At 41.3% G+C, this 24,160-nt stretch overlaps 1 protein-coding gene across 3 annotated transcripts in view; it reads left to right on the top strand.

Annotated features, from left to right (window-relative positions):
• Positions 1-23,210, top strand: part of LOC137648930 (cytosolic 10-formyltetrahydrofolate dehydrogenase) — a 51,405-nt gene extending 28,195 nt beyond the window's left edge. For 2 of the 3 annotated variants that reach the window (XM_068382121.1, XM_068382123.1), the window contains exons 13-17: positions 5,022-5,215; positions 18,482-18,675; positions 19,611-19,730; positions 19,960-20,210; positions 20,803-23,210. In XM_068382121.1, coding sequence (XP_068238222.1) covers positions 5,022-5,215; positions 18,482-18,675; positions 19,611-19,730; positions 19,960-20,210; positions 20,803-21,058 — 1,015 coding nt within the window. In that variant the 3' untranslated portion in view covers positions 21,059-23,210. The remainder of the gene's footprint in view (positions 1-5,021; positions 5,216-18,481; positions 18,676-19,610; positions 19,731-19,959; positions 20,211-20,802) is intronic. The other variant, XM_068382122.1, reaches the window with a different exon arrangement.
• Positions 23,211-24,160: the final 950 nt, after the last annotated feature.

Raw genomic sequence — 24,160 nt, 5'->3', positions numbered from 1 at the left:
GTGTGTAAACCACTATTCACAGGTTGTCTTCCATTTAGATAATCCCTTCATCAATGGGGAGGGCCGTGACAGGCCCTAGATAACATGGTTGAACTCCCCAACGACACCTACCACGCGCGCCCTCTAGGACATCCTTCTGTAATTGGACTTGCAGCAAGCATAGTTTTTTTTTGGGCACAGTGTTTTTTCGAAGAATTTCTCGTTATTTCAACATGACTGACGTTGTTACTTCACCCTTACCAATGTTAAGTACCATAGTTTGTTTTGGCAGCTTTTGGCAGTACCGGGCATTTGTTCTATTTCCATTATGGTGGTTTTTAGTTTTGGAAGCGATTGTCCTGCCGAGGTATCGGCAGCAAATATACTGCAAAATGTGCTGGGAAAAAAATAACCCCCTGGGGGTTAAGGGTTGGAAATTTCCAAATAGCCTGGGGGTAAAAGGGTTAATATGAGAACTAAGGCCACAATTTTTTATTTAGAGTAAGGTATGATTTTGGGTTAATAAAGTAAAGCATCTTTTTTATGAGCTCTATTTGAGCTTCAGTTTCAAATATGAGCCAGATGGACATTAGGTAACATTTGGTTTGGTATTTAGTTTTTAAATTTTTTGTTTTTTAAATGATCATTAATATTGAGTGATTCATTTAACAATAGAAAATGGAAATAAAAAGTAAATGGGCACCTTGTACATTCATTATAACAACTTGTCTCGACGGCTCATCCTGTAATGGCAACAAAGTCAAAAAATGTATGAGAACTTCATATAATTAGTCGTCGTCGGCGCCCACTCGTGTCCGAGTATTGGGTTCTGTCGTTAGCCATCAGCCTCCTATCTATGGGGTGGGTGCTTATGCCTTATGTGGCTGTTAAGTCCTAGTCTGTGGTGGAAGAGTCGCGGACAGTGTTCACAAGGGAGGGTAGGTGGTGGGCGGGGCTGTTCTAATCGCTCTCTCCTTCTTCTCCTCCTAGCCTCCTCATTTTGTCTCCTCCTCTCCTCGAAGTCCACGGTGCCATGGTGTACTGTACTTCTCCAGGTTTTCCTGTCCCTAGCTGTTTCTTCCCATGAGTAAGGATCGATGTCAGTTAGAGCCAGGGTGCGCTTTAGTTGATCTTTATAGTGCATTTTTGGGGCTCCTTGTGGTCTGGTGCCCTGGGTCAGTTCTCCGTAGAATATTTTCTTTGGGAGCCTAGATGGATCCATCCTATGCACGTGTCCTATCCAGCGGAGGTGGTGGTGGATGATGGCGGCCTCCACGCTGGTCAGCGAGGCACGTTCTAAGACTTCAATGTTGGTGGTGTGGCTCTCCCAGGGGATTTTCAAGATCTGCCTCAGTTTCATTTGTTGGAAGCGTTCTAGGTTTTTAATATCGTTTCTATATAGCGTCCATGTTTCACATGCATACAGGAGTGTGGAGAGGACTACTGCCCTGAACACCATTATTTTGGTGGTCATTGTCAGTGCGTGGTTGTTAAATACGCGGCAGTTGAGTCGGCCAAAGGTGGAGTGGGCTCCCCTGATCCTGTTCTCCACGTCCTTTTTGCTTGTGGGAGCTGATGTTAGGATGCTCCCTAGGTAGGAGAACTGGTCCACCTGTTTTAACGGTTGGTCATTCATTGTGGTATTGAAGTTTGGGAGCATCAGTCCTGGTGGATGTTGGACGAGGGTCTTGGTTTTATCTGTGTTGACTTGCATCCCAAAACGTTCGTAGGCAGAGTTGTATGCATCAGCTAACGACTGCAGGTCCTCTGCCGTCTGACCTGGGGTGGCATTGTCGTCAACATACTGCAGTTCTCGCACTGCACACAAGGTAGTCTTGGTTCTGGCGCGGAGTCTGGCGAGGTTGAAAGCGTCTCCATCCATGCGGAAACGTAGGTCGACTGAGGGTGTGTCTGGGGGAATCTCGTTGAGCATTGCTGCAGTGTATAGCGAGAAACTCGTTGGGGCCAGAACACAGCCCTGCTTCAGGCCGCCGTTGATGGGGAATGGGTCTGAAAGAGAGTTCTGGTGGCAGACTCTCCCAACCATTCCGTCATGGAGGGCACGCACCAGCTTGACAAAATCGGGTGGGCAGCCATATCTTTTGAGGACAGCCCACATGGCAGATCGAGGTACTTTGTCGAAGGCCTTTTTCAAATCCCAGAAGATGAACATTATGGGCTGTCGTTGTTCGAGGCTCTTCTCTTGTAGTTGCCGCACACAGAAGATCATGTCTATGGTCCCACGGGAAGGTCAAAAGCCGCACTGGGACTCTGGCAGGACGTCTTCTGCGAGAATAAGGAGGCGGTCAAGGAGAATCCGAGCGAAAATCTTACTCGCGATGCTTAGTAGTGATATTCCCCGGTAGTTGTTACAGTTCTCCCTGTCTCCCTTCTTGAAGATGGTAACGATGTTTGCATCGCGGAAGTCACTAGGGAGGGTCTTGGTCTCCCATATTCTCAGTATAAGGAGCATCAAACGGTTCCTCAAACCCGGGCCACCGTGAGTGAGGAGCTCCAACGGGATGTTGTCTGGCCCTGGGGCTTTGCCGGGCTTCATGCGCTGCAGGGCCTGGTTGAAGTCATGGATGGAGGGTGGTAGTGCCATCCAGTGACGGACGGGATGCTGCGGGGTCATTCGCAGGAGATCATCTGGGGTGTCTGCTCGGTCATTAAGGAGGCTCTCAAAGTGAGACCTCCACCTGGCCAGGATGCCCTCGCTGTCGTTGATGGTCATGGCCCCATCCGCGTCCTTCAGGCTGCCCACTGATGACCGTGTAGGACCGAATATTTCCTTTGTTGCTGCATAGAAGCTGCGCAGGTCACGTTGGTCAGCGAAACACTGTATTTCTGCAGCTTTTCTTTGCCACCAGGTGTTCTGGGCTTCACAGATCCCTCTTTGGCAACCAGCTTCAGCCACCTTGTGAGCACATTTGTTAGCTGCTGTTGGTTGGTTTTCCTAATTCAGGCGTGCTTGTCGTTTGGTTTCAATGAGAAGAGAGATGGCAGCATCATTCTCATCAAACCAATCCTGCCATTTCTTGGTGGTGTAGCCTAGTGTTTCTGACCCACGGGGTCTGCGAGGTGTTGTTCGCAGGCCTCCTTGTAGTTCTGTGCCACCTGTGGGTTGCGGAGCTTACTACAATCAAAGCGTTGGTGTGGTACGCTATCAGGTGCCCTTCTGGGTGGTCGTAGGGTCGTCACGGAGAGTCGGGAGATGAGGAGTCTGTGGTCCGTCTAGCAATCGTCCGCTCCAGGCATGTATCGGGTGATGCGGACGTCTCCTCGGTCTCTGGCTCTGGTCAGGACGTAGTCCAGGGTGTGCCAGTGTTTAGACCGTGGGTGTCTCCATGTGGTCTTTTGTCGTTTTGGTAACTGGAAGATGGTGTTGGTTACCACAAGTTGGTGTTCTGCACACAGACCCAGTAGGAGTTGGCCATTGGCGTTGCAATTTCCAATACCATGGCGGCCGATGATTCCCTCCCACAGACGATGGTCTTTGCCTACTCGGGCATTAAAGTCGCCAAGCACAATGAGCTTGTCATTGGCGGGCACTGCCTGGATGGTGCGGTCGAGCTGGGTGTAGAAGGCAGCTTTGTCATCATCGGTTGAGGTCATAGTCAGGGCGTAGACAGAGATAAGGGTGAGGTGTCTGTCCCGCGTGATGGGGATGCGGACAGTCATTAGGCGCTCACTGATGGCCTTGGGAGCGAGGTTGTGCTGCTGCACTAGCTGGGAACGGATGGCGAAGCCGACACCGTGGATGCGAGGCTCCTCTAGGGCCTTGCATTTCCAGAAGATGGTGTAGCCTGTTCCAGCTTCCCTGATGTTGCCCTCTTCGGGTAGTCTGGTCTCGCTAAGAGCCGCCACATCAACATTGAAGCGGGCTAGCTCTTTGCAGACGAGGGCTGTACGTCGTTCCGGGCGGTTGGTGTTCGTCACGTCTTGGAGGGTGCGGATGTTCCACGCACCTAAGGTTAATATTTTTTTCTTGTTGTTTCGACCGCATTAGTGGGATGTCCGCCAGCCGCGGTGAGCTGACCAGGCGGGTTTGCCGTGTCCGATGTTTACCCCACCTTTTCTAGGGGCCTCCCCATGTGGGGTGAGCTGCGGTGTCCTCAATAGGCCAGCCCAGTCACGGGTCCAGCTGCCGAACTCTGGTGTCACGGCACCGTCACCAGAGAGCGACTGAATCTTAGACTCACCGCCTGAGTGCAGTCGTGGGCTAAGGGCTTCCAGCTATCCAGGCCTGCCCCCTTCACCCACAGTGCTGTCGCCTCAGGACTTGCTGGTGGTGGTGATGATGATGATGGTGAGAAAGAGATGAAGAAGGGTGGAGGAAACGACAGAATGCCAGTAGCTGGGTATATTGTTTTGGGTGGTCGTGGCTTTGCAACGGCCACGCACACACACACTTGGCCCACACCGTTTTCACCGCGGCTCAAGACATAACAAGAACCCAGCAGCCCGATGCAACCAACATCGGAGAAGCCGCCATACAAGTAGATATATTATTTAAATACCGTAGATGGTATTTGACTATTCCTTTTGATTAATCAGTGTAGATATGTAAGTGTCGAATGTGCAGTTATATATTTCCATAAATATCTAATGGTATAAACAACGAAAACTATGCTGTGAATCTTAGGGGTGGAGAAGGTGAGGACAACGACAGTTTAAACCACTGTAAGGTCCTAAGTTATATTCTTAATGGTCTCATACTGTTGCTGTTGACTCTTAAATCTTTTTCTTTGTCTTTGGAACTTGGATTTATATTCTTTTAATAATATATCATAATGTATTTTTACTCTATCCTTGTCACGCTTATTTATATTTTTTCTTGGCCTTATTTTTTTTTTTATTTTTTTTTTGGATTTCTCAAAAGTATCTTTTAATTTACAATATTAATTTAATAGCAATTACTGCTACTTAAGTACATGAACTTACTGGCGAAATCTAAACGAGGCCCTTTGCGTCAATAGGCGTAGGATGAGATGATGATTTTGAAGTACAAGAACAGGCAGTCAAACATTTCTAATTTTCAGTGTGTGCGGTTTAGTTACTCCATGGAATTATCCTCTTATGATGTTGTCGTGGAAGATGGCAGCTTGCCTTGCTGCTGGCAACACTGTCGTCATTAAGCCTGCCCAGGTATCCCCACTTACAGCCCTGAAATTTGCTGAACTTACGGTCAAGGCTGGTATTCCTCCCGGTGTTATTAATGTACTCCCTGGAACAGGTAAGGATGTATTTACCTTAAAACTGTAATACTGAGTTAGAACTTTGTTAACCTGAAATCTTGTAAATTTTCTGTATTGCCCAATATTTTTCTTATTGTCATTCTCAGTAGAACTGAAAAGCTGCAAGTTTAGAAGACTAAAATTAGAAATATATAGAACTGTAGAAGTTGATGAGTGATGCTATGGCTTTCTTAGATGCCATAAGATTCAAGTGAATTTTCTTTGAAACTTATTTCATGCTTTATGTTTGCTATTTTTAAAGGTTTTGATTGAATTTTGGGTGAAATTCTGTGATTTAATGCACATTACTGCACAGAAAAGTAGCATGAAGTGTTTGCCATTTAAATTATAAAGAATTTTTTATGATTCAAGAATTTTTTTTTTTTTTTTTTTTGGTATTGTTCTGCAAATCTTTTATAGAACCTCTGATAGTGGTTTTAACATGCCCCAGTTACTATACCAACACCCTATAAGGGTGAGCGAGGTGGGTATATTCCTGGCATTCCATGCAACTTTTTTCTCTGATATATTTAGAGTATTTATACCTTAGAAATGGTGCTTTAGGGAGCATTTTACGGAGCGACACAGGTTGAGCCCAGAAATAGATTTTTCCTTTGTCAAAATCCCTTTTATGGAAATATAGAAAATCATCTGTGAAATCTGAGAATCCATTTTCTTGCTTAATGTTTTAAGTAGAAGCCCTTGTTGACTAAGCCAGTTTTACTTTCTTTGGTTGGTTTTGATACACATATAGTCTTTATATTTAAACCGGTACTTTTCCACAACCATCGTTGGGTGAATTCAAATAAGTTTTTATCGTGAAGCTACGAGAAATGTAGGTGAATGTTAATGACTACTGGTAGTAAAAGCATGAAGATGTAGCAATATGATTGCAGTGGATGCTCTTGAAATATGTTTCTGGTGCAATATTATAGTTCTATTTTTGCCCTGTTGGAGCCCTTGGGCTTATAGCATCTTGCTTTTCCTACTAGGGTTATAGCTTAGCATGTAATAATAATAATAATAATAATAATAATAATAATAATAATAATAATAATAATAATAATTGCCAATGTAGGCAAGTCATCAACCGAAAAAAGTGTTGTTTGGGATAAATAACGGATTTTGAGCGAAGCGAAAAATCTATTTTTGGGTGAGATGGCCATGTCGTCCTGATGGAAGTTCCTATAGGGTAGCTTCCTAGGGTATATTACAACTACGGCGATATTCCCAGAGAATTTACCTTAAGGTACCCAGAATTCTAACTCCTGGAGCGAATATCCCTAATGAAAGTACCAGGGATATCGCGAAATATCAGAGGACGTATTCTTGACACGCCACATGGCAATCTGCACCCCGAACAGAGATAACACTTCGAAGGGTTCAATTGGCAAGAAAACGAAAACGAGAAAGAAAAAGGAGAGCCGTTCACAAGGCTCTCTCTTCTCCCGTTTTGTAAGCGTGCATTGCGCCGATTCTGGCGCCATCTGTATTCCTTGTAGCGATACACGAGGTGCTACAGATACTGTATGTAGGGAGGGGTCCTACAGCTCTTTCATAGAAAGGGAAGGGCGGGTCCATCAGGACGACATGGCCATCTCACCCAAAAATAGATTTTTCGCTTCGCTCAAAATCCGTTTTTTGGGCTCAAGCCATGTCGTCCTGATGGAAGTATACCAGAGCATTACTGTATCTGTGGATTCTCAGAACGTGCCGTACTCCCCGGAGGTATTTCCCCGGTCGACTAGACCTAGAGACCTAAGATGTTACCGTTATACATCTTTTCAACTAACCATAAACCATGTTAGAGCTTCCTGCCCACTACAGGGAAGAGTCCTACTAGACTCTGGAAAAGTCTCGAAGAGTACATATACCTATGTATGAATACCAGGCAAGCCAATATAGTGGTCTCACCCTATATTAAGTAAAGCATAATCTGTAAAGAACCACTGCGTCAATATGAAATATCGACCAGTTCTCCGTTCAATACTTGTATTGGACAAAGGTTTATATCCGCCTAGGAGGAAACTTGTAAATCCGCCACCATCCCCTTATGGGATGAAGTCCTCCCGCTAAGGGAAAGCATAAACCAATGCAACATTAGCTTGCATAAAGGAACAATCTATTAGAATTATCCCAGATAAATATACATAGAATGAATGCTCAATTATACCAATAAATTGACACAGGTGAAGGAGACGCAAGGTACTCAAGAACAAGTTTATTGACAGACAATAAACAGACAGGTTAACAACAATTATATATATATATATATATATATATATATATATATATATATATATATATATATATATATATATATATATATATATATATATATATATATATATATATATACACATATATATATATATATATATATATATATATATATATATATATATATATATACATAATATATATATATATATACACATATATATATATATATATATATATATATATATATATATACATATATATATATACATATATATATACATATATATATATATATATACATATATATATATATATATATATACATATATATATATATATATATATATATATATATATATATATATATATATATATATATATATATACATATATATATATATATATATATATATATATATATATATATATATATATATATATATATATATATATATATACATATATATATATATATATATATATATATATATATATATATATATATATATATATATATACATATATATATATATATATACATATATATATATATATATATATATATATATATATATATATATATATATATATATATACATATATATATATATATATATATATATATATATATATATATATATATATATATACATATATATATATATATATATATATATATATATATATATATATATATATATATATATATATATATATATATACATATATATATACATATATATATATACATATATATATATACATATATATATATACATATATATATATACATATATATATATACATATATATATACATATATATATACATATATATATATACATATATATATATATATATATATATATATATACATATATATATATATATACATATATATATATACATATATATATATACATATATATATATATATATATATATATATATATATATATATATATATATATATATATATATATATATATTATATATATATATATATTTGTATGTATATATATATATATATATATATATATATATATATATATATATATATATAAAGAGGAGGATAACCAAAACTTTAAGCATAAGTATGATAGTAAACAGAAACTTATTTATCTGAAAGAAAAACATTAGTGCCACTTTTAACATACCGAGGTATCAAAGTCATAAAAGTCTGTATTACTAATCAGTCACATTAGCGTTAGAAATGCTCAGCACACATGTCTGCACTTATGCTAGGTTCACCTTTGGAAGTGGAACAGTTAACGTGGGCAACTCGGTGCCCTCACTTAGTTTGTAGCACAGTATGTAACTACACACTCACCCTGGAATTAGTCGTCCCAATTTAAACCACTGTTCCTCGCAGAGTTAAACAGCAGGGTTAACGACGCAACCCACTGCTACCACAGATCTCTTTAGTTGCTCCACTAGCTTCGCATAGTGACGAAAGAACACTCTGGAAGACTTCCAGCCAGTGTATGAATGAAGATGTTCAAAATCCATACAATTAAAGAAATTTAAGGATGAGGCAACTTTCCTCGGATCGTGACCTGCGGGTGTATTGTCAGGATCCGCTCTGCGAATAAAATATGTGATTTTCGCCCTGAGTTGTTTCAGTGATAAATTTGAGCCTGACGTTTCTCCCCTGAATAGTTGACCACCCTTGAAGTCTGAAGTTCTACGAAGATAGACCTTTAGACATTCTACTGGACATAGAGATGCATCTTCTTTCAGAGGGCAGATTCTCCAGGGACCCCACCTGTTGGTGGGTAACTCGTTCTTGGCGAGAAACGTAGGATCCGGAAACAGGTTCAGTTCTCCCCCATCCAGGAACTGAACACGACCTTCCTCTCTCGAGAGGGCTACAATCTCACTAACCCTGGCCCCGGACGCGAGTGCAAGTAGGAAAATAACTTTTTGGGTCAAATCCTTTAACGCACACTCCTCATTGCTCAACAGTGAAGCGAAATGAAGAACTTTATCTAAAGACCATGAAATGGGCTTTGGAGGTGCTGAAGGTCTGAGCCTAGCGCAGGCTTTCGGAACTTTATTAAAGATCTCGTTAGCGAGGTCGACCTGGAAGGCATATAGAATGGGTCTTGTCAAAGCAGACTTACACGTTGAAATCGTGTTAGCTGCCAACCCTTGACCATGGAGGTGGATGAAGAAAGATAAGCAGAAGTCCGTCGAGATCTCCTGCGGATTCTTCGCCTTGACAAAGGCCACCCATTTTCTCCAAGATGACTCATATTGCCTTCTAGTAGATTTGCACTTATATTCCCCTAGGAAGTCTATGCTGGCTTTCGAAATCCCGAAACGCTTTCTCACCGCTAGGGAGAGAAAATCATGAGCTGCAGGGTCCGGGTTTTCTGTAATGAAGCGCAGACAGTCGACTTCTGGACTCGCTGGGTCAGAACTGGATCTGGTAGCGGTAGTAACTTCAACCGTAGTTCCAATGCCAGGGGGAACCACACGCTGTTCGGCCACTTGTGGGCCACTATTGCCGCTACTCACTTGAAGGATCTCAGTTTGTTGAGGACCCTCAACAGAAGGTTGTGAGGAGGGAACAGATAAATCCTAGACCATCTGTTCCAGTCGAGGGACATCGCGTCCACTGCTTCCGCCAAGGGGTCCTCGTACGTGGACACGTACAGGGGCAACTTCTTGTTGTCTTTCGTCGCAAAGAGGTCTATCTGCAGTTCTGGGACTTGACTCAAGATGAAGGAGAACGATCCTGCGTCTAGGGACCATTCCGACTCTATCGGTGTGAACCTGGATAGAGCTTCCGCTGTCACATTGCGGACTCCTTGAAGGTGAACTGCCGACAGGTACCACTTCTTCTTTTCCGCCAATCGGAAGATGGCCAACATCACCTGGTTGAGAGGTGGCGACCTTGATCCTTGTCGATTCAAGCATCTCACAACTACCTTGCTGTCCAGCACCAACCTTATGTGGATCGAGTGACGCGGGGAGACTTTCTTTAAGGTAAGGAGCACTGCCATAGCTTCTAGAAAGTTTATGTGAAAGGTGTTGAATAGATTGGACCAAGTCCCTTGGGCCTTTTTCCGATGAGAGTGACCTCCCCACCCCTCCTTCGAGGCGTCTGTGTGAATCGTCACCGACGGGGGAAGTGGCTGAAGAAGTACCGACTTCTTTAGATGTCTGGCTTGGGACCAAGGCCTGAGAAGAGTACGTAGACGAAGCGGAACTGGTCTTCTCAGATCTCTTCGCGCGTTTGATGCATAACTTCTCCAAACTCCGGTTGCATCCTTTAGCTGTGCTCTTAGCACTGGGTCTGTTACCGAAGCAAACTGGAGAGAACCCAGTACTCTCTCCTGTTCGCGTCTTGATATCCTTTCGTAATCTAGAAGTCTCTTGACAGAACCAGCTATCTCCTTCCTTTTCTTCGCCGGGATGGAGAATTGGTGTGACATTAGGTCCCAGTGGATTCCCAACCACTGGAACTTTTGAGATGGAGAAAGTCGAGACTTTTTTTCTGTTGATCTTGAAGCCTAGATACTCTAGGAACTGGATCACCTGCAGAGAAGCTTGCAAGCATTCTGTCTTGGATGCTGCCCACACCAGCCAGTTGTCGAGGTAGGCTACTACCTGAATTCCCTTTAGGCGTAATTGTTTGAGAGCTACGCTCGCAAGCTTCGTGAAGATCCATGGGGCTATATTTAGCCCGAATGGCATGGCTCCGAAGGCGTATAGTCTTCGTTGTAGCTTTAACCCTAGGTAGGGGGAGAGTCGACGATTGATTGGAACGTGCCAATAGGCGTCTGACAAATCTATGGAGACGGTAAATGCCCTCTTGTGCAGTAAGGTCCTTATGTGTTGCAGTGTTAGCATCTTGAACTTGCAGTTCACTATGAACTTGTTGAGTGGCGACAAGTCCAGAATGACTCTGAGTTTTCCCGAGTCCTTGGGAACACAAAACGGCCTCCCTTGGAATTTTGATGGACTTTACCCTTCGGATCACTTTTTTCTCCAACAGATCTTGGATGTACTCCTCCAGAACGGGGGTGGAGTGTTGGAAAAACCGAGGGCACGGGGGTGGAGTGCTGTACCAGCTCCAGCCCAGTCCATTCTTGAGTAGGCTGTGGGCCAAGGGATCGAAGGTCCACCGATCCCGAAAAATTCTGAAGTCTCCCTCCTACCGGTATCATCTCACTTGGACTGTTGTCCTGAGGTCTTGCCTCCCTGACCGCGACCACCCCTGAATCCCCTTCCCCTTGAGGGGCGCCTAGACGAGCCTCTGGCTGCTCCTCTAGGCTTTGCTCGAAAGGAAGTTGACTGCCCTTCGAACGTTGGGTTGAATGCCGGGGACTGCGTCGACACGGCCTGGGGTACCCACTGGAATGTGGTCGGGGTTTGTGCCACCATCTAGGGCACTGAAGGCATCGGCAATTGCTGTTGCTGTCTAAATGGCTTGGCTGGCCGAGACGGTAGCCTAGTCCTCTTAGTCTTGATAGACAGGCCCCACTTCTGGAGAAGGTTTCTATTCTCCGTGGCAGCCTTATCAACAACTTCTTTGACCAATTCGCTAGGGAAAAGGTCTTTGCCCCAAATGTTGGAGGAGATTAGTTTCCTTGGCTCGTGCCTCACCGTAGCCAAGGTGAACACGAACTCCCTACAAGCTCTCCTCGCCCTGACGAAGCTGTAAAGATCCTTCGTCACTGTGGCCAGATGAGTCTTGGCCACTACCATGAACATTTCATGGACCTTGGGGTCACTTGCCATCGTCTCAAGAGTGGTCTGAAGAGACATTGAGGCAGCCAGTCTTTCTTTTGTCTCGAGCTCTCTCCGCAAAAGAAAGTCAGACAGCTTAGGGAGGTTCTCACCGAACTGACGTCCGGCAATATCAGCCTCCAACTTCCCGACTGAGAAGGTAAGATGAACGTCCTTCCAGTCCTTGTGGTCCATAGGTAGGGCTAGCGACAAGGGTTTACACTCCTCCAAGGAGGGGCAAGGCTTGCCAGCCTCGACTGCTTTTAACACAGCCGCAAACCCTTTCTGCAAAAAGGGGAAGGCTCTAGCAGGAGAGGACACAAAGGAAGGGAGCTTCTTACTCAATGCAGCCACCTTTGAGTTCATGAAGCCCCTCTCTTTCATCGAAGATGAAAGCAAAGCTTGAGCCTTAGCATGGTCCATCACTATGACCTCCTTCGGCTCTGTCTCCTCCTTTGAAGCTGGTTCCTTCCTCAACCGGACATAACAGTCCGGATATGACCCTTTGCTGGGCCAGAATTCCACCTCCTCTAGGGGAACTGAACCCAACTTATCCGACATGACGATCTTCCCAATCGTCATCGGCATGTGCTCAGCATATCTCCATGGGTTAGCATCTGAGCACAAGGGAAGGTCTTTCACATTGAGCCTCTTCTGGGGCCCACGTGATACTGCAAGTTTCTGCATCTGCAGTTCCATTGCAGCCGCCTTCTCATTATTCTCCTTCTGCATTTGTTGGATCACTCCAACAATGGAGGAGAGGGCCTGTCCCAGCTCTACTGGGAGAGCGGACGATGTTGAGAGAATAGATTCAGGGATCTGAACCGGAGCAGCCGACACCTCGTCGTCCTCTTCCTCTACAATGTCTGGGGCTTGATCTTCATCCTGGCCTTCTGCCAGGAGGTCTTCCTCCCGACGCTCGGACACGTCTGACATCCTGTCGTCCAACTGGATGTCTTGCAAGGCGACCGTGACTTCAGCATCCACCGGGATCTGAACTAGGGGGATCTCCTCTTGAGGCTAGGGAATTACTGCATCAGTTGATGCCCTAGGGAAAAGGTAAGCCCTCATCTTCTCACTTGGAAGATAAGGTCCAGAGGTGTTCTTCTGGAAGCCCCTTACCCAGGTACGAAGCTTCTCCCTTGCTATATCCCTTGATTCCGCCGTCCTAGGGAAATCAAAAGCCTCAGTAATCAGGTTAGAGCACACGGTACATACCTGAGGGTCCAATACCGGAGATCACCCTTGGAGACAGCGCATGCTGCGTGCTTCCTACATAACTCATGTCCGCAGAAGTTCTTACTGCGGACGTTGCAGAAAGCACTTCCGCACTTCGGACGTTCCTCCTGTAAAGAGAAGAAATTTCCATGAGTATCAAGTGAACTACGTATCACTGGATATGCACAGTTTAGCATAACAAATCAGAAAGGAAAGACACACACTTGTTTTTGCCGCACAACCAATTGTTGCAGCCTTCCAGATAATAAAATTGTATGGTTAATCTGTCCTAGAGTAACCAATGACAAATTTCCAGAGGAAACAGGTGGAGCTCACACCTAAGATATGATTTTAAAATACCGGATAATAGACAAGAAAGAACTCACTTTCTTATCTGTAAGGCAACACCAAAGGGCTGTGCAAGACAACACAAAAGTGTTAGAACACACAGTGTTGTACCAATACTATACAGACAGTCCCCAACTTACGAACACAATAGGGACCTAGAGTCTGTTCGTAAGCTGGATTGTTCGTAAGTCGTTAGTGTTAAATTTTGGTCTAGAGTAAGCGTAACCTAACTCAGATGTCTACGATTTTCAGCCGTAGAAGTCAACAAATAGCCCCATTTCATATAAAATAGGTTATTACAAATATTTTACTTTATCATATTACAGTAGTCTGTATAATACTGTAAAGTTCAGTACAGTATGTTGTTTTATTATTCTGTACTGCACACTACATAATAGAAACTTGCAGGAACAATTGGCCATACATTTGCACTGCATTTCTGAATCAGCTGACTTGAAGTAAAATCGTAGTAAATATAGTGTACTTTACATTTAGTACAGTACTGTACATTAATTCCCTTTTAAATAAATGTACTGAAAGCTATTTTATTGTTCCATTACCCATTTTTTTTTTGCTAGAAACTTACGTAAACAAGCGGCCATTTGCATTATGTACTGTACTGTAAGTTCGTTCGTTCGTAGAGTATTACAGCCAACACTTCTTGTTGGCACGGGCCTTTCCCTTGGTCGGCCCGTAGAAAGAATGTTTACCTTTTCACACGCTGATAAAATCAGCTGACTTGTACTGTATTTACTGTATGTAACAGTACTGTGCATTTAACTGCTTCATGGTTGTTTTGGTATTGTTAAATAAAATGCAGAAGGTTAGTTTACTGCGATTGTTTTATTTTAATTTTGACCGACGGAATCATTCTTTGTAGAGTATACGTCACGTATCTTGTGACGTCATGTATTTGGCGGAAGAGCGCTGACAAACCGAATGATTTCCTTTCATTATGTTGCCGAGTAATCTTATTACAGAATTCTCATAATCGAAACACCTAGTAACGATATCAAGTGTTTTATTGGTCTGTATCATTAGTTATGAGATTAGTACAACTTACCGTAAAGTTAAGAAAAAAAAAGTATGATGTTATATTTCTTCTGGCGGAAGGCGAGAGGCAAATCAAGTGATTTTCTTCCGATCCGTTACTATTCCCATAATCGAAACATCGAATAAGGATATAAAGAATTTTTTAATATTTTTTAAAGAAATATGAAGACTTAACTGCATTAAAAATCAAAATACGGAGACAGACAGAGAGAGAGAGAGAAAGAGAGAGAGAGAGAGAGAGAGAGGGGGGGGGTTGCGTATTCCGTTTATAACTAATAATAAGGTCTATCAACGAACTGTATGGAAAATGTGATACCCTATATTATATTAGCGCTGTTGTAATATTCACTATGAAGAGATTTCGAATATCAAGAAAATTATATAAATCAGTGTTATTCGTACTATATGTGCGCATAATCGTAATACTGCAGCGTCACCTTAACATCAGCTGATCTCCCAACCAAAAGTAAATCAAAAGTAATTGTTGATTATTGAAATGCTCAAGAAATTAAAAAAAAATATGAACGTGCTTTAATAAACGACAATTAAACACAATAATGTCTAATGAAATATGAAGGCTTAATATTGAACGAAAAATTGAATACTGTATGAAGCTTTAGAATTAACTACCCGTATGCGATTGACAGAGCGAGCACACACACACACAGAAAGAGCTACAACGATTTCGCATGATACCTAATAATAAGAACTGTAGGGAAACTGATTTTCTGTAACATATTGGCGCTGATGTAATATTCATCTTGAAGATATTTCTAATATGTTAAGAAATAAAAAAAAAAATGCCAAAAGTCTGATGACGTTATATTTCTTCTGACGGAAGGCGAGAGGCAAATCAAGTGGTTTTCTTCCGATCCGTTACTATTCCCTTAATTGAAACATCGAATAAGGATATAAAATTTTTTTTAATAATTTTCAAAGAAATATGAAGATTTAACTGCATTAAAAATCAAAATACGGAGAGAGAGAGAGAGAGAGAGAGAGAGAGAGAGAGAGAGAGAGAGAGAGAATTTAACTTGAAATGAAATCTACGGATGTTTACGAACATGTTTGGACTTCCTTCAATTTGTGTTCGTATGTACCGTTGTTCGTAACTCGAATGTTCGTAAGTAGGGGAGCATCTGTACTATAGTTTTCTCCCTACAGTATATGCTATACTGAAGAATACTGGTACAGTATAGAAGGTAATGCGCCGCCGGCACACACCATAACTAGCTTTAAAGTATACTACTTAACAGCTATAAGGTGGCAGAACGCTGGTTCAAATGCATGTGCCGGCCGGCAGTAACTGCCGGCTGGCAACAGCCAATGTCGGCCGGCAATGACTGCCGGCCGGCAACTACACAAGGTAGCACCCGGCTGCCGGCCACTGCTCATAGCGACCGGCAGACAAGGGCGTGACAAAAGCCGGCCGGCAAAGGTAAACAACCGATGCCGGCCAGCAGCAAAAGAACCAGAGAACTTCGACTGCCCGGCTGCCGGCCACATAGGACGGCAGCCGGGTCGGGTACAGCACTAGAAGAAAACAGAATGGATGCCAGGATAAGAGAGTATACTACCTCCAAGCCCGGCAATCTGAAAGAGTGCATATAAGGAAGGGGAGAATCTAATTCAGGCTTCCTGACCAATGCCGTCTGGCTCTACAGACAGACATGGATGAGGGATCAAGGGAGGTCCGGGCAGCACTCAAAGCAGAAGACCTTTGCCAGCCGGCACACACTGCCGGCCGGCAAGGGACTGAGTCAATTCCACATCCTAACCTATACTAGGTCCAGATGTAGAATGACGTACAGTACTGTAACGGCTAGGCCATTACAGAGATAGAGGGGGAAGGGACAAAGAGGGTCCTACCAACCTTGCTTTAGTAAAGAATCACCCGCAGCCAAGAAAACTCATCTTAGCCTAAGGGAGATCCAAGGGGGGAGGCCAGCAATACTTGCCAACCCCCACTGAACCAAATCAAGGAAGGTGTTGCTACTCCCAGGGAGAGGATCTTATCCTCCCAGCGAGAACAGCAACAAGGACTAGTCTGCTAGATCACAAAAGAAGGAATCATCTCGTACAGAAACCTTCGGGAGTGACCTAAGGAGGCTAAGCCTCCTATGTCTGCGTCAGACTGGCGAGGGAGACTACCCCAAGCCAGACAAACACAGATTCAGACTAAAAACTCTGATGTTCTGCCCCTCTCTGAAGCCAGACTTACTGGAACAGGAAGGTACAGTAACACCCCAATATAGTTGTATCGAAAGTTAATTCAGATAAACCACTAGGGATAAGCCCAAGGCTTAAACAGAGGGAAAGGGATTGCACACCTTCTCCGAAGAAAAGAAAGCAACCGGGGAGTATGAGAAAGTATACTAAGGCTCCATAGGCAACTTAGCCTAGGCACCAAGAGAATCGATTACCTAAATCACCGAAACTCACTCGTATACTATCTTGGAAATAATCAATATAATCTTAAATGTATAAAACTGCCTAAAGCTTCAATAAAATTTTAAAACACTCTGAAATCCAAAAATCATGCAGGAAAGTACTAGGGCCAAACGACTAGGCTACATGGTCTAGCGTAGGCCAGAATTGGCGAATACTTCGCCAAAACAAACAATACTAAAGCACGAATAAGGAAATCCTATGTAACGCTAAATAGCTAAAATTATTAAAGCAAAACAGCCGGGAATGTCGCTCTGGCTAACTAAAACTCATACCTAGCGAGCGACAGCGTCCAGGACGCCTCCGGTAGGCAACGGCTCTTGTAACAAAGATTAATGCTATTAATCACTTTAGAAATTACCAAGAGCCTACATTTATACATAAAAGAAATAATACTCAACTTATCAGAGGCAGACAAAGTTGGAGAAAGCATAATAAAGCGATTAAATCCAAGATTATGCGAGAAACACAGGAAAAAACACCGAGTTGTTAAGCTACGCAAAAAGGAATACAGATGGCGCCAGAATCAGCGCAATGCACGCTTACGAAACGGGAGAAGAGAGAGCCTTGCGAACGGCTCTCCTTTTTCTTTCTCGTTTTCGTTTTCTTGCCAATTGAACCCTTCGAAGTGTTATCTCTGTTCGGGGTGCAGATTGCCATGTGGTGTGTCAAGAATACGTCCTCTGATATTTCACGATATCCCTTGTACTTTCATTAGGGATATTCGCTCCAGGAGTTAGAATTCTGGGTTCCTTAAGGTAAATTCTCTGGGAATATCGCCGTAGTTGTAATATACCCTAGGAAGCTACCCTATAGCAACTTCCATCAGGACGACATGGCTTGAGCCCAAAAATATGATTTTATTGGTACCGTAATTCAGTGATTGTCGAACAAGAGACATTTTTAATGTCTTAAATTATTAGAATAAGGTAATTACTTTTTAGTGGCAATAATAGAAAATTGTCTTGTGTAAATTAATATAATCTATATACAAGGGTCAGCTGTGGCACCCTAACAGTACCAGCTGAACTCAGTTGAGTCCCTTGTTAGGCTGGGAGGAACGTAGAGAGTAGAGGTCCCCTTTTTTGTTTTTTGTTTCATTTGTTGATGTCGGCTACCCCCTAAAATTGGGGGAACTGCCTTGGTATATGTATGTATGTATGTATGTATGTATGTATATACAAGTAGTGTATGTATAATGAATACACACACTGTAGTAGGAACATTTTCACTTACAGGTAGTCAGTGTGGTCAAGCTATTGCCGACCATCCAGATGTTCGCAAGTTGGGCTTCACCGGAAGCACAGAAATTGGTCAGGTTATCATGAGGTCTTGTGCCAACAGCAACCTGAAAAAGGTCTCCCTTGAACTTGGTGGAAAGTCTCCATTTATCATATTTGCCGACTGTGATTTGGACAAAGCCGTTCGTTTTGTGAGTATATTCTTCAGCTTTGGGATAAAATTAAAGGCAATTATTTAACGTACAGTAATACTCCTATTTAGTTGGTTGAAAAGTTACGTCGCTCTTGAGTGTTGAGTACAAAAATAAAATCCCAGTTGTCGTTTTTCACGACCTTCCATTGGTTTCTACATTATAAACGATGAAGCACTGTACTGTAAAGTAGTTTTGTATTTCACATGGAAGCTTATGAATGTAGCTATCTGCTTTTTATAAAGTGATAGCAGGTTACAAGTAATTTTTCATTTTCAGTATGTATTTGGGACAAATAAGGAGAAAATGGCCTTATGTAGGGTCTCTTTGAAGCAATTAATGATGTAGGGCATGATATTGCCTTACATGGGGTCTCTTGGAACCAATCAATGACGTGCATGATATTACAGTATACTACTTTAATTGTTTTTAATAATGCTGCATATTTCAATTCTTAGTCAGGTCAGTTTTGTAACATTCAACAGTGTTTATACTGTAGTCCATTTCTTTTAGCGAGGCATATTTGCACCGACTCGCAGCGGTGCCCTTTTAGCTCGGAAAAGTTTCCTGATCGCTGATTGGTTGGACCAGATAATTCTAACCAGTCAACGATCAGGAAAATTTTCCGAGCTGAAAGGGCACCGCTGCGAGTCGGCGGAAATCTGCCTCGCTAAAAGAAGTGGACTAAAGATATACTTTTAGGTTAATACGTAAACAGCTTAATAAAGACTAGATACGATGTTTTGTAGATTATCAAGAAGAGGTTTGAGCACCAAAAACTCCATATGGTATTGTGGAAAACTTAAATGTAACTCTGTTAAGGTCCAAGCTATTACTGTATTAAAATTAAAGTGGTTATCAGAGGTTATCCAATAAAGTTTAGTAAGTTGGCCCACAACTTAAATAACTTTGATACCGATCTCTTATTTGTTTAGGGTATGAGCAGCGTATTCTTCAACAAAGGAGAGAACTGCATTGCTGCTGGTAGATTATTTGTTGAAGATTCCATTCATGATGAATTTGTTGAGAGAGTTGTGGAGGAATGCAAGAAGATGGTAAGTTAGATTTTATATTCTCTATTGCTTTTATGGTTAGAAAAAAATAATTTTCTAATTTTATAAAATCATTCACTTGAGAAAAGGTTTCTTTATGTCAAGGTGGTATATATAATTTATTTTCAAAATTTTCTTAAAATAGTTATATGAAGTATATAAGTATATATATATATCTTGACTAGGTTCCTGAAACCTAAATTTTAATCTAAATTTTATAATCTCTTGAAAGGTTATTGGCGATCCATTGAACCGTGGCACTGCGCATGGACCCCAGAATCACAAAGCTCACTTTGATAAGCTTTTAGAATATGTAGACATTGGAGTGAAAGAAGGTGCCAAGCTTGTGTATGGTGGAAAGAAAGTGGATCGGCCTGGCTACTTCCTACACCCTACCGTATTCACGGACGTTGAAGATCACATGTACATTGCAAAGGAAGAAAGCTTTGGTCCTATAATGATCATTTCCAAATTTGGAAATGGGTAAGTACTGTATTCTGTATGTATGTTTGTAATTATTCACAATTTTTTTTTTTTTTTCAGACTTTTATAGTGAGGAGAGGTCCCCTTTTTTGTTTCATTTGTTTGATGTTGGCTACCCCCCAAAATTGGGGGAAGTGCCTTGGTATATGTATGTATGTATGTATGTATGTATGTATAGTGTTTATAAAAGTATTGTAGCCTCTAATTATATATTGGCTATATTTACACACGTGCAAAGTTATCGGAAATTGTGACTCATACTTCTCTTGGTTGCTCAGTAAAAATTTGGGGTATACCTGCAATTTGTTTAGGAATAAACTGATTGATAGAATACATACATATACCAAGGCACTTCCCCCAATTTTGGGGGTTAGCCGACATCAGCAAATGAAACAAAACAAAAAGGGGACCCCTATTCTCTACGTTCCTCCCAGCCTGACAAGGGACTCAACCGATTTCAGCTGGTACTGCTAGGGTGCCACAGCCCACCCTCCCCCGTTATCCACCACAGATGAAGCTGATAAATGAATAAATAAAATAAAATAAATAAATAAATAATGAAATGGTCTCTAAACTTATTTTATCATTACAGAGAAGTCGAAGAGGTCATAGCCAGAGCAAACAATACCGAGTTTGGCTTAGCCTCTGGTGTGATGACCAAGGACATCAGCAAGGCTCTCCTCGTTTCCGAGAAGCTCGACGCAGGTACTTGCTTTGTCAACACATACAACAAGACTGATGTTGCAGCTCCATTTGGTGGCTTCAAACAGAGCGGCTTCGGTAAAGATTTAGGCGAAGAAGCATTGAATGAGTATCTCAAAACTAAAACAATTACCTTCGAGTATTAAAGCGGTGAGTGTATTGTATTTATTGGTAAAGATATTTTTTTTTCATTTCTTCATTGCTCAAATCTTTTACTGCTGTATCTGGAAAGAACATTGTCTTATGAATTATTTTAGCATAAAAGCAAGTTTCAAGTTGAGAACTTTAGTTGAATACAAGTACAGTAGTCCAGTCTAAATCAGCAGTATCTTTAAATGGGGTCTGAAAATTGAAATGTTTTTGCATAGTTTGGATATCCGTGATGCAGATTATATTCCAGCTCGTATTCTATAGAAAAATGGTTTATTTGTTGCTACACAAAAATTACTTCATCTAGTGGATACACTAGTCCTGAAGAAGGATGTTTGTACGTACGTTTAGCTGTGCCTTAAAATGGTTTTACTTCTCATCCAACCTGTTTCAACCTAGTCAAGCAGTAATGTAAATACAGCACTAACTACAAAACTTCTCATTTTATTTTTTATTATCAAACTTTAGTACTGTAGTTTTTTATCTATAAATAGATGAACATTTAAGATAGCAGAATCCTGTGAAAGTACTTTTTCTGGTTTCCTGGCTTAGTGAATCAGCTTTGAAACTAAAGTACTTTAACTATTCTGTTTGGATTAGTGGAAACTAATTCTAGTGCCAAAATAAAGTTCAGTATGTTTTAGTATAAGGTGCATTGGACAGCAACATTTTTTGGCATACCAAACTTGTTCTAACTTTTTTTCAATTTGCTTTTGCATAAACTTTGACTAATGGTTGAGACTAGGTTTGAGAATCAGAAAATAGCCCCCACTAGATAGAGGGTTGGGTGGTCCCTCCACTTAGCGAGGTCCCTTCTAGATTATCTCGATCGCCTACTGCCTTTGAACTATTAGACTATTTAAAATCATATTTTTTATATATGAAACATTGGTTTTAAAAAATAAATTTCTGAAGTTATTACTGTACTAGATTTAGAAGTTAGTTTTTTTTTATTTATACAATATATTGTGATTGTACTGTAAATTTGTTAAGAGATAACTAATGGTCCAAGTGAATTACTATTTGTAATATGGAAAGCTAGTGATGTGAATGTCAGCTGAATTTATATAATTGGATGCTTGTGAACTTTAATCTTAAGAGAAAAAGAGCTCGGACCTATTGTGTTGAATAACAGCATTTATCTCTTACTAGCTGTGGCAGCAAAGCTATAACTCGAATATTCGAGACATTTTTATGAATAGGAATCATAAATAAATTATAAGTAAAAGTGGGGAAAGAAATCATAAGAAAAAGAAATGAAAGCATTAAAACATGCAAAGTAGGAAAAATGAATATCTAAGTTTTTCATAATGTATGTAATGGCATTGCTAAACACGTTTTTTTTACTATTGGTTTTATGAATTACCTTTGATACCAGTAATGTTGTAATATCTTTTATATCTGTAGGGACTAGATTGCTTGAAGTGGATATAATCTTACATTTCATCCTAGGTTGTAGTTGGTGCATAGCATAACAGCAGCAGCGTAAGGATTATTGGAGTAGAGCAAAGGTAGTGGATAACTTGAAAAACCTTGACAAACCAACTGTAAAATTCTTGATGCTATGCAATGTGTTGGTATTAAAATTTATTCATCCATTTCACGTAGCATAGGCCAGAGAATCCTAGCCAAGTTTAAGACTTATAACCATCACCAAAGGAGTAAGTTTTGCAAGTGGATGATCAGACTGCACAATAATAGAAATTTAGATTTGTGATTATAGTCCAAATTTCAGTCCTTTTCTTATTAACTAATTAAATCTCCTGTACACAGTACTGTGTAAAGGAGGTGCTATTACTGATAAAATGATTTAAGATTTCATTCTTGTGCTGTTCTTCCCTAAAACTGCAGTAATTTCTAAACATTTTAGGGCTAGTTGATCAATTTTAAAGTTGATTCTGAAGAGTTCAGCATATCTAGCATTAATATTCTGATTCCAGAACTTATTTTGCTATCAAATTAATTAGCCTTAATATTTCAGTTGGATTTTATTAAGGATCAGCTTTGGTAAAAATTGTGTAACCTGGCTATGCAGTGAATTTTAATTGGAATTAAATACCTGCTAGCTACTGTGTAGCTTTATGATTGTAAATTATATCCACATAATGCCCAGACTTATTTGATAATAAAATTGTCCAAACCAATGAATGAGATCTTTTCAATTGCATCACTTCTTAGCATTAGATAGTCTATTTACCAAGGCACTGCCCTCAATTTGGTGGGGGTGGGTAGCCGACATCAAACAAAGGAACAAAAGGGGATCTTTCCTCTCTCTGCTCCTCCCAGCCTGATGAGGGATTCAGCCAAGTTTGGCTGGTACTGCTAGGGTACCCAGCCCACCCTTCCTTGTTATCCACCTCTAAGGAAGTTTCATACGCTGTATCCCTTACTGTTGCTACCTCCGCAGTCACCAAGGCCATTGGAGGAAGCAGCAGGGCCTACCTGAACTACGTCACAATCGCTCGCCATTCCTTCCTATTTCTAGCATACACTCTTGCGTCTCTCACATCTATCCTCCTACCACCCAGAGCTTTCCTTACTCCATCCACCCACCCAAACATTGGCCTTCCTCTTGTTCTTCTCCCATCAACTCTTGCATTCATCACCTTCTTTAGCAGACAGCCACTTTCCATTCTCTCAACATGGCCAAACTACCTCAACATATTCATACCCACTCTAGCTGCTAAATAATTTCTTACATCCGTTCTCACCCCCGCTACTTCGTTCCTGACCTAATCAAGATACACCAGCCATACACCTTAGACACTTCATCTCGAACACATTCAATTTCTGTCTCTCCGTCACTTTCAATCCCCACAACTCCGACCCATACATCACAGTTGGTACAATCACTTTCTCATACAGACACTCTACATTCATACCTAACCCTCTATTCTATACCACTCCTTCACTACCCTCCAACACTTTGCGTCCTTCATTCACACACTAACGTACATCTGCTTCCACTCCATTTTCTGCAACAACAGATCCCAAGCACTTAAACTGATCTACTTCAAGTAACTCTCCATTTAACATGACATTCAACCTCGCACCACCTTCCCTTCTCGTACATCTCATAACCTTGCTCTTACCCACAT

The sequence above is a fragment of the Palaemon carinicauda genome, chromosome 10, assembly GCF_036898095.1.
Source record: "Palaemon carinicauda isolate YSFRI2023 chromosome 10, ASM3689809v2, whole genome shotgun sequence".
NCBI classification, from domain to species: Eukaryota; Metazoa; Arthropoda; class Malacostraca; order Decapoda; family Palaemonidae; genus Palaemon; species Palaemon carinicauda.
Note: the sequence above shows the minus strand (reverse complement) of the source record. Positions and strands in the feature narration are given on the sequence as shown.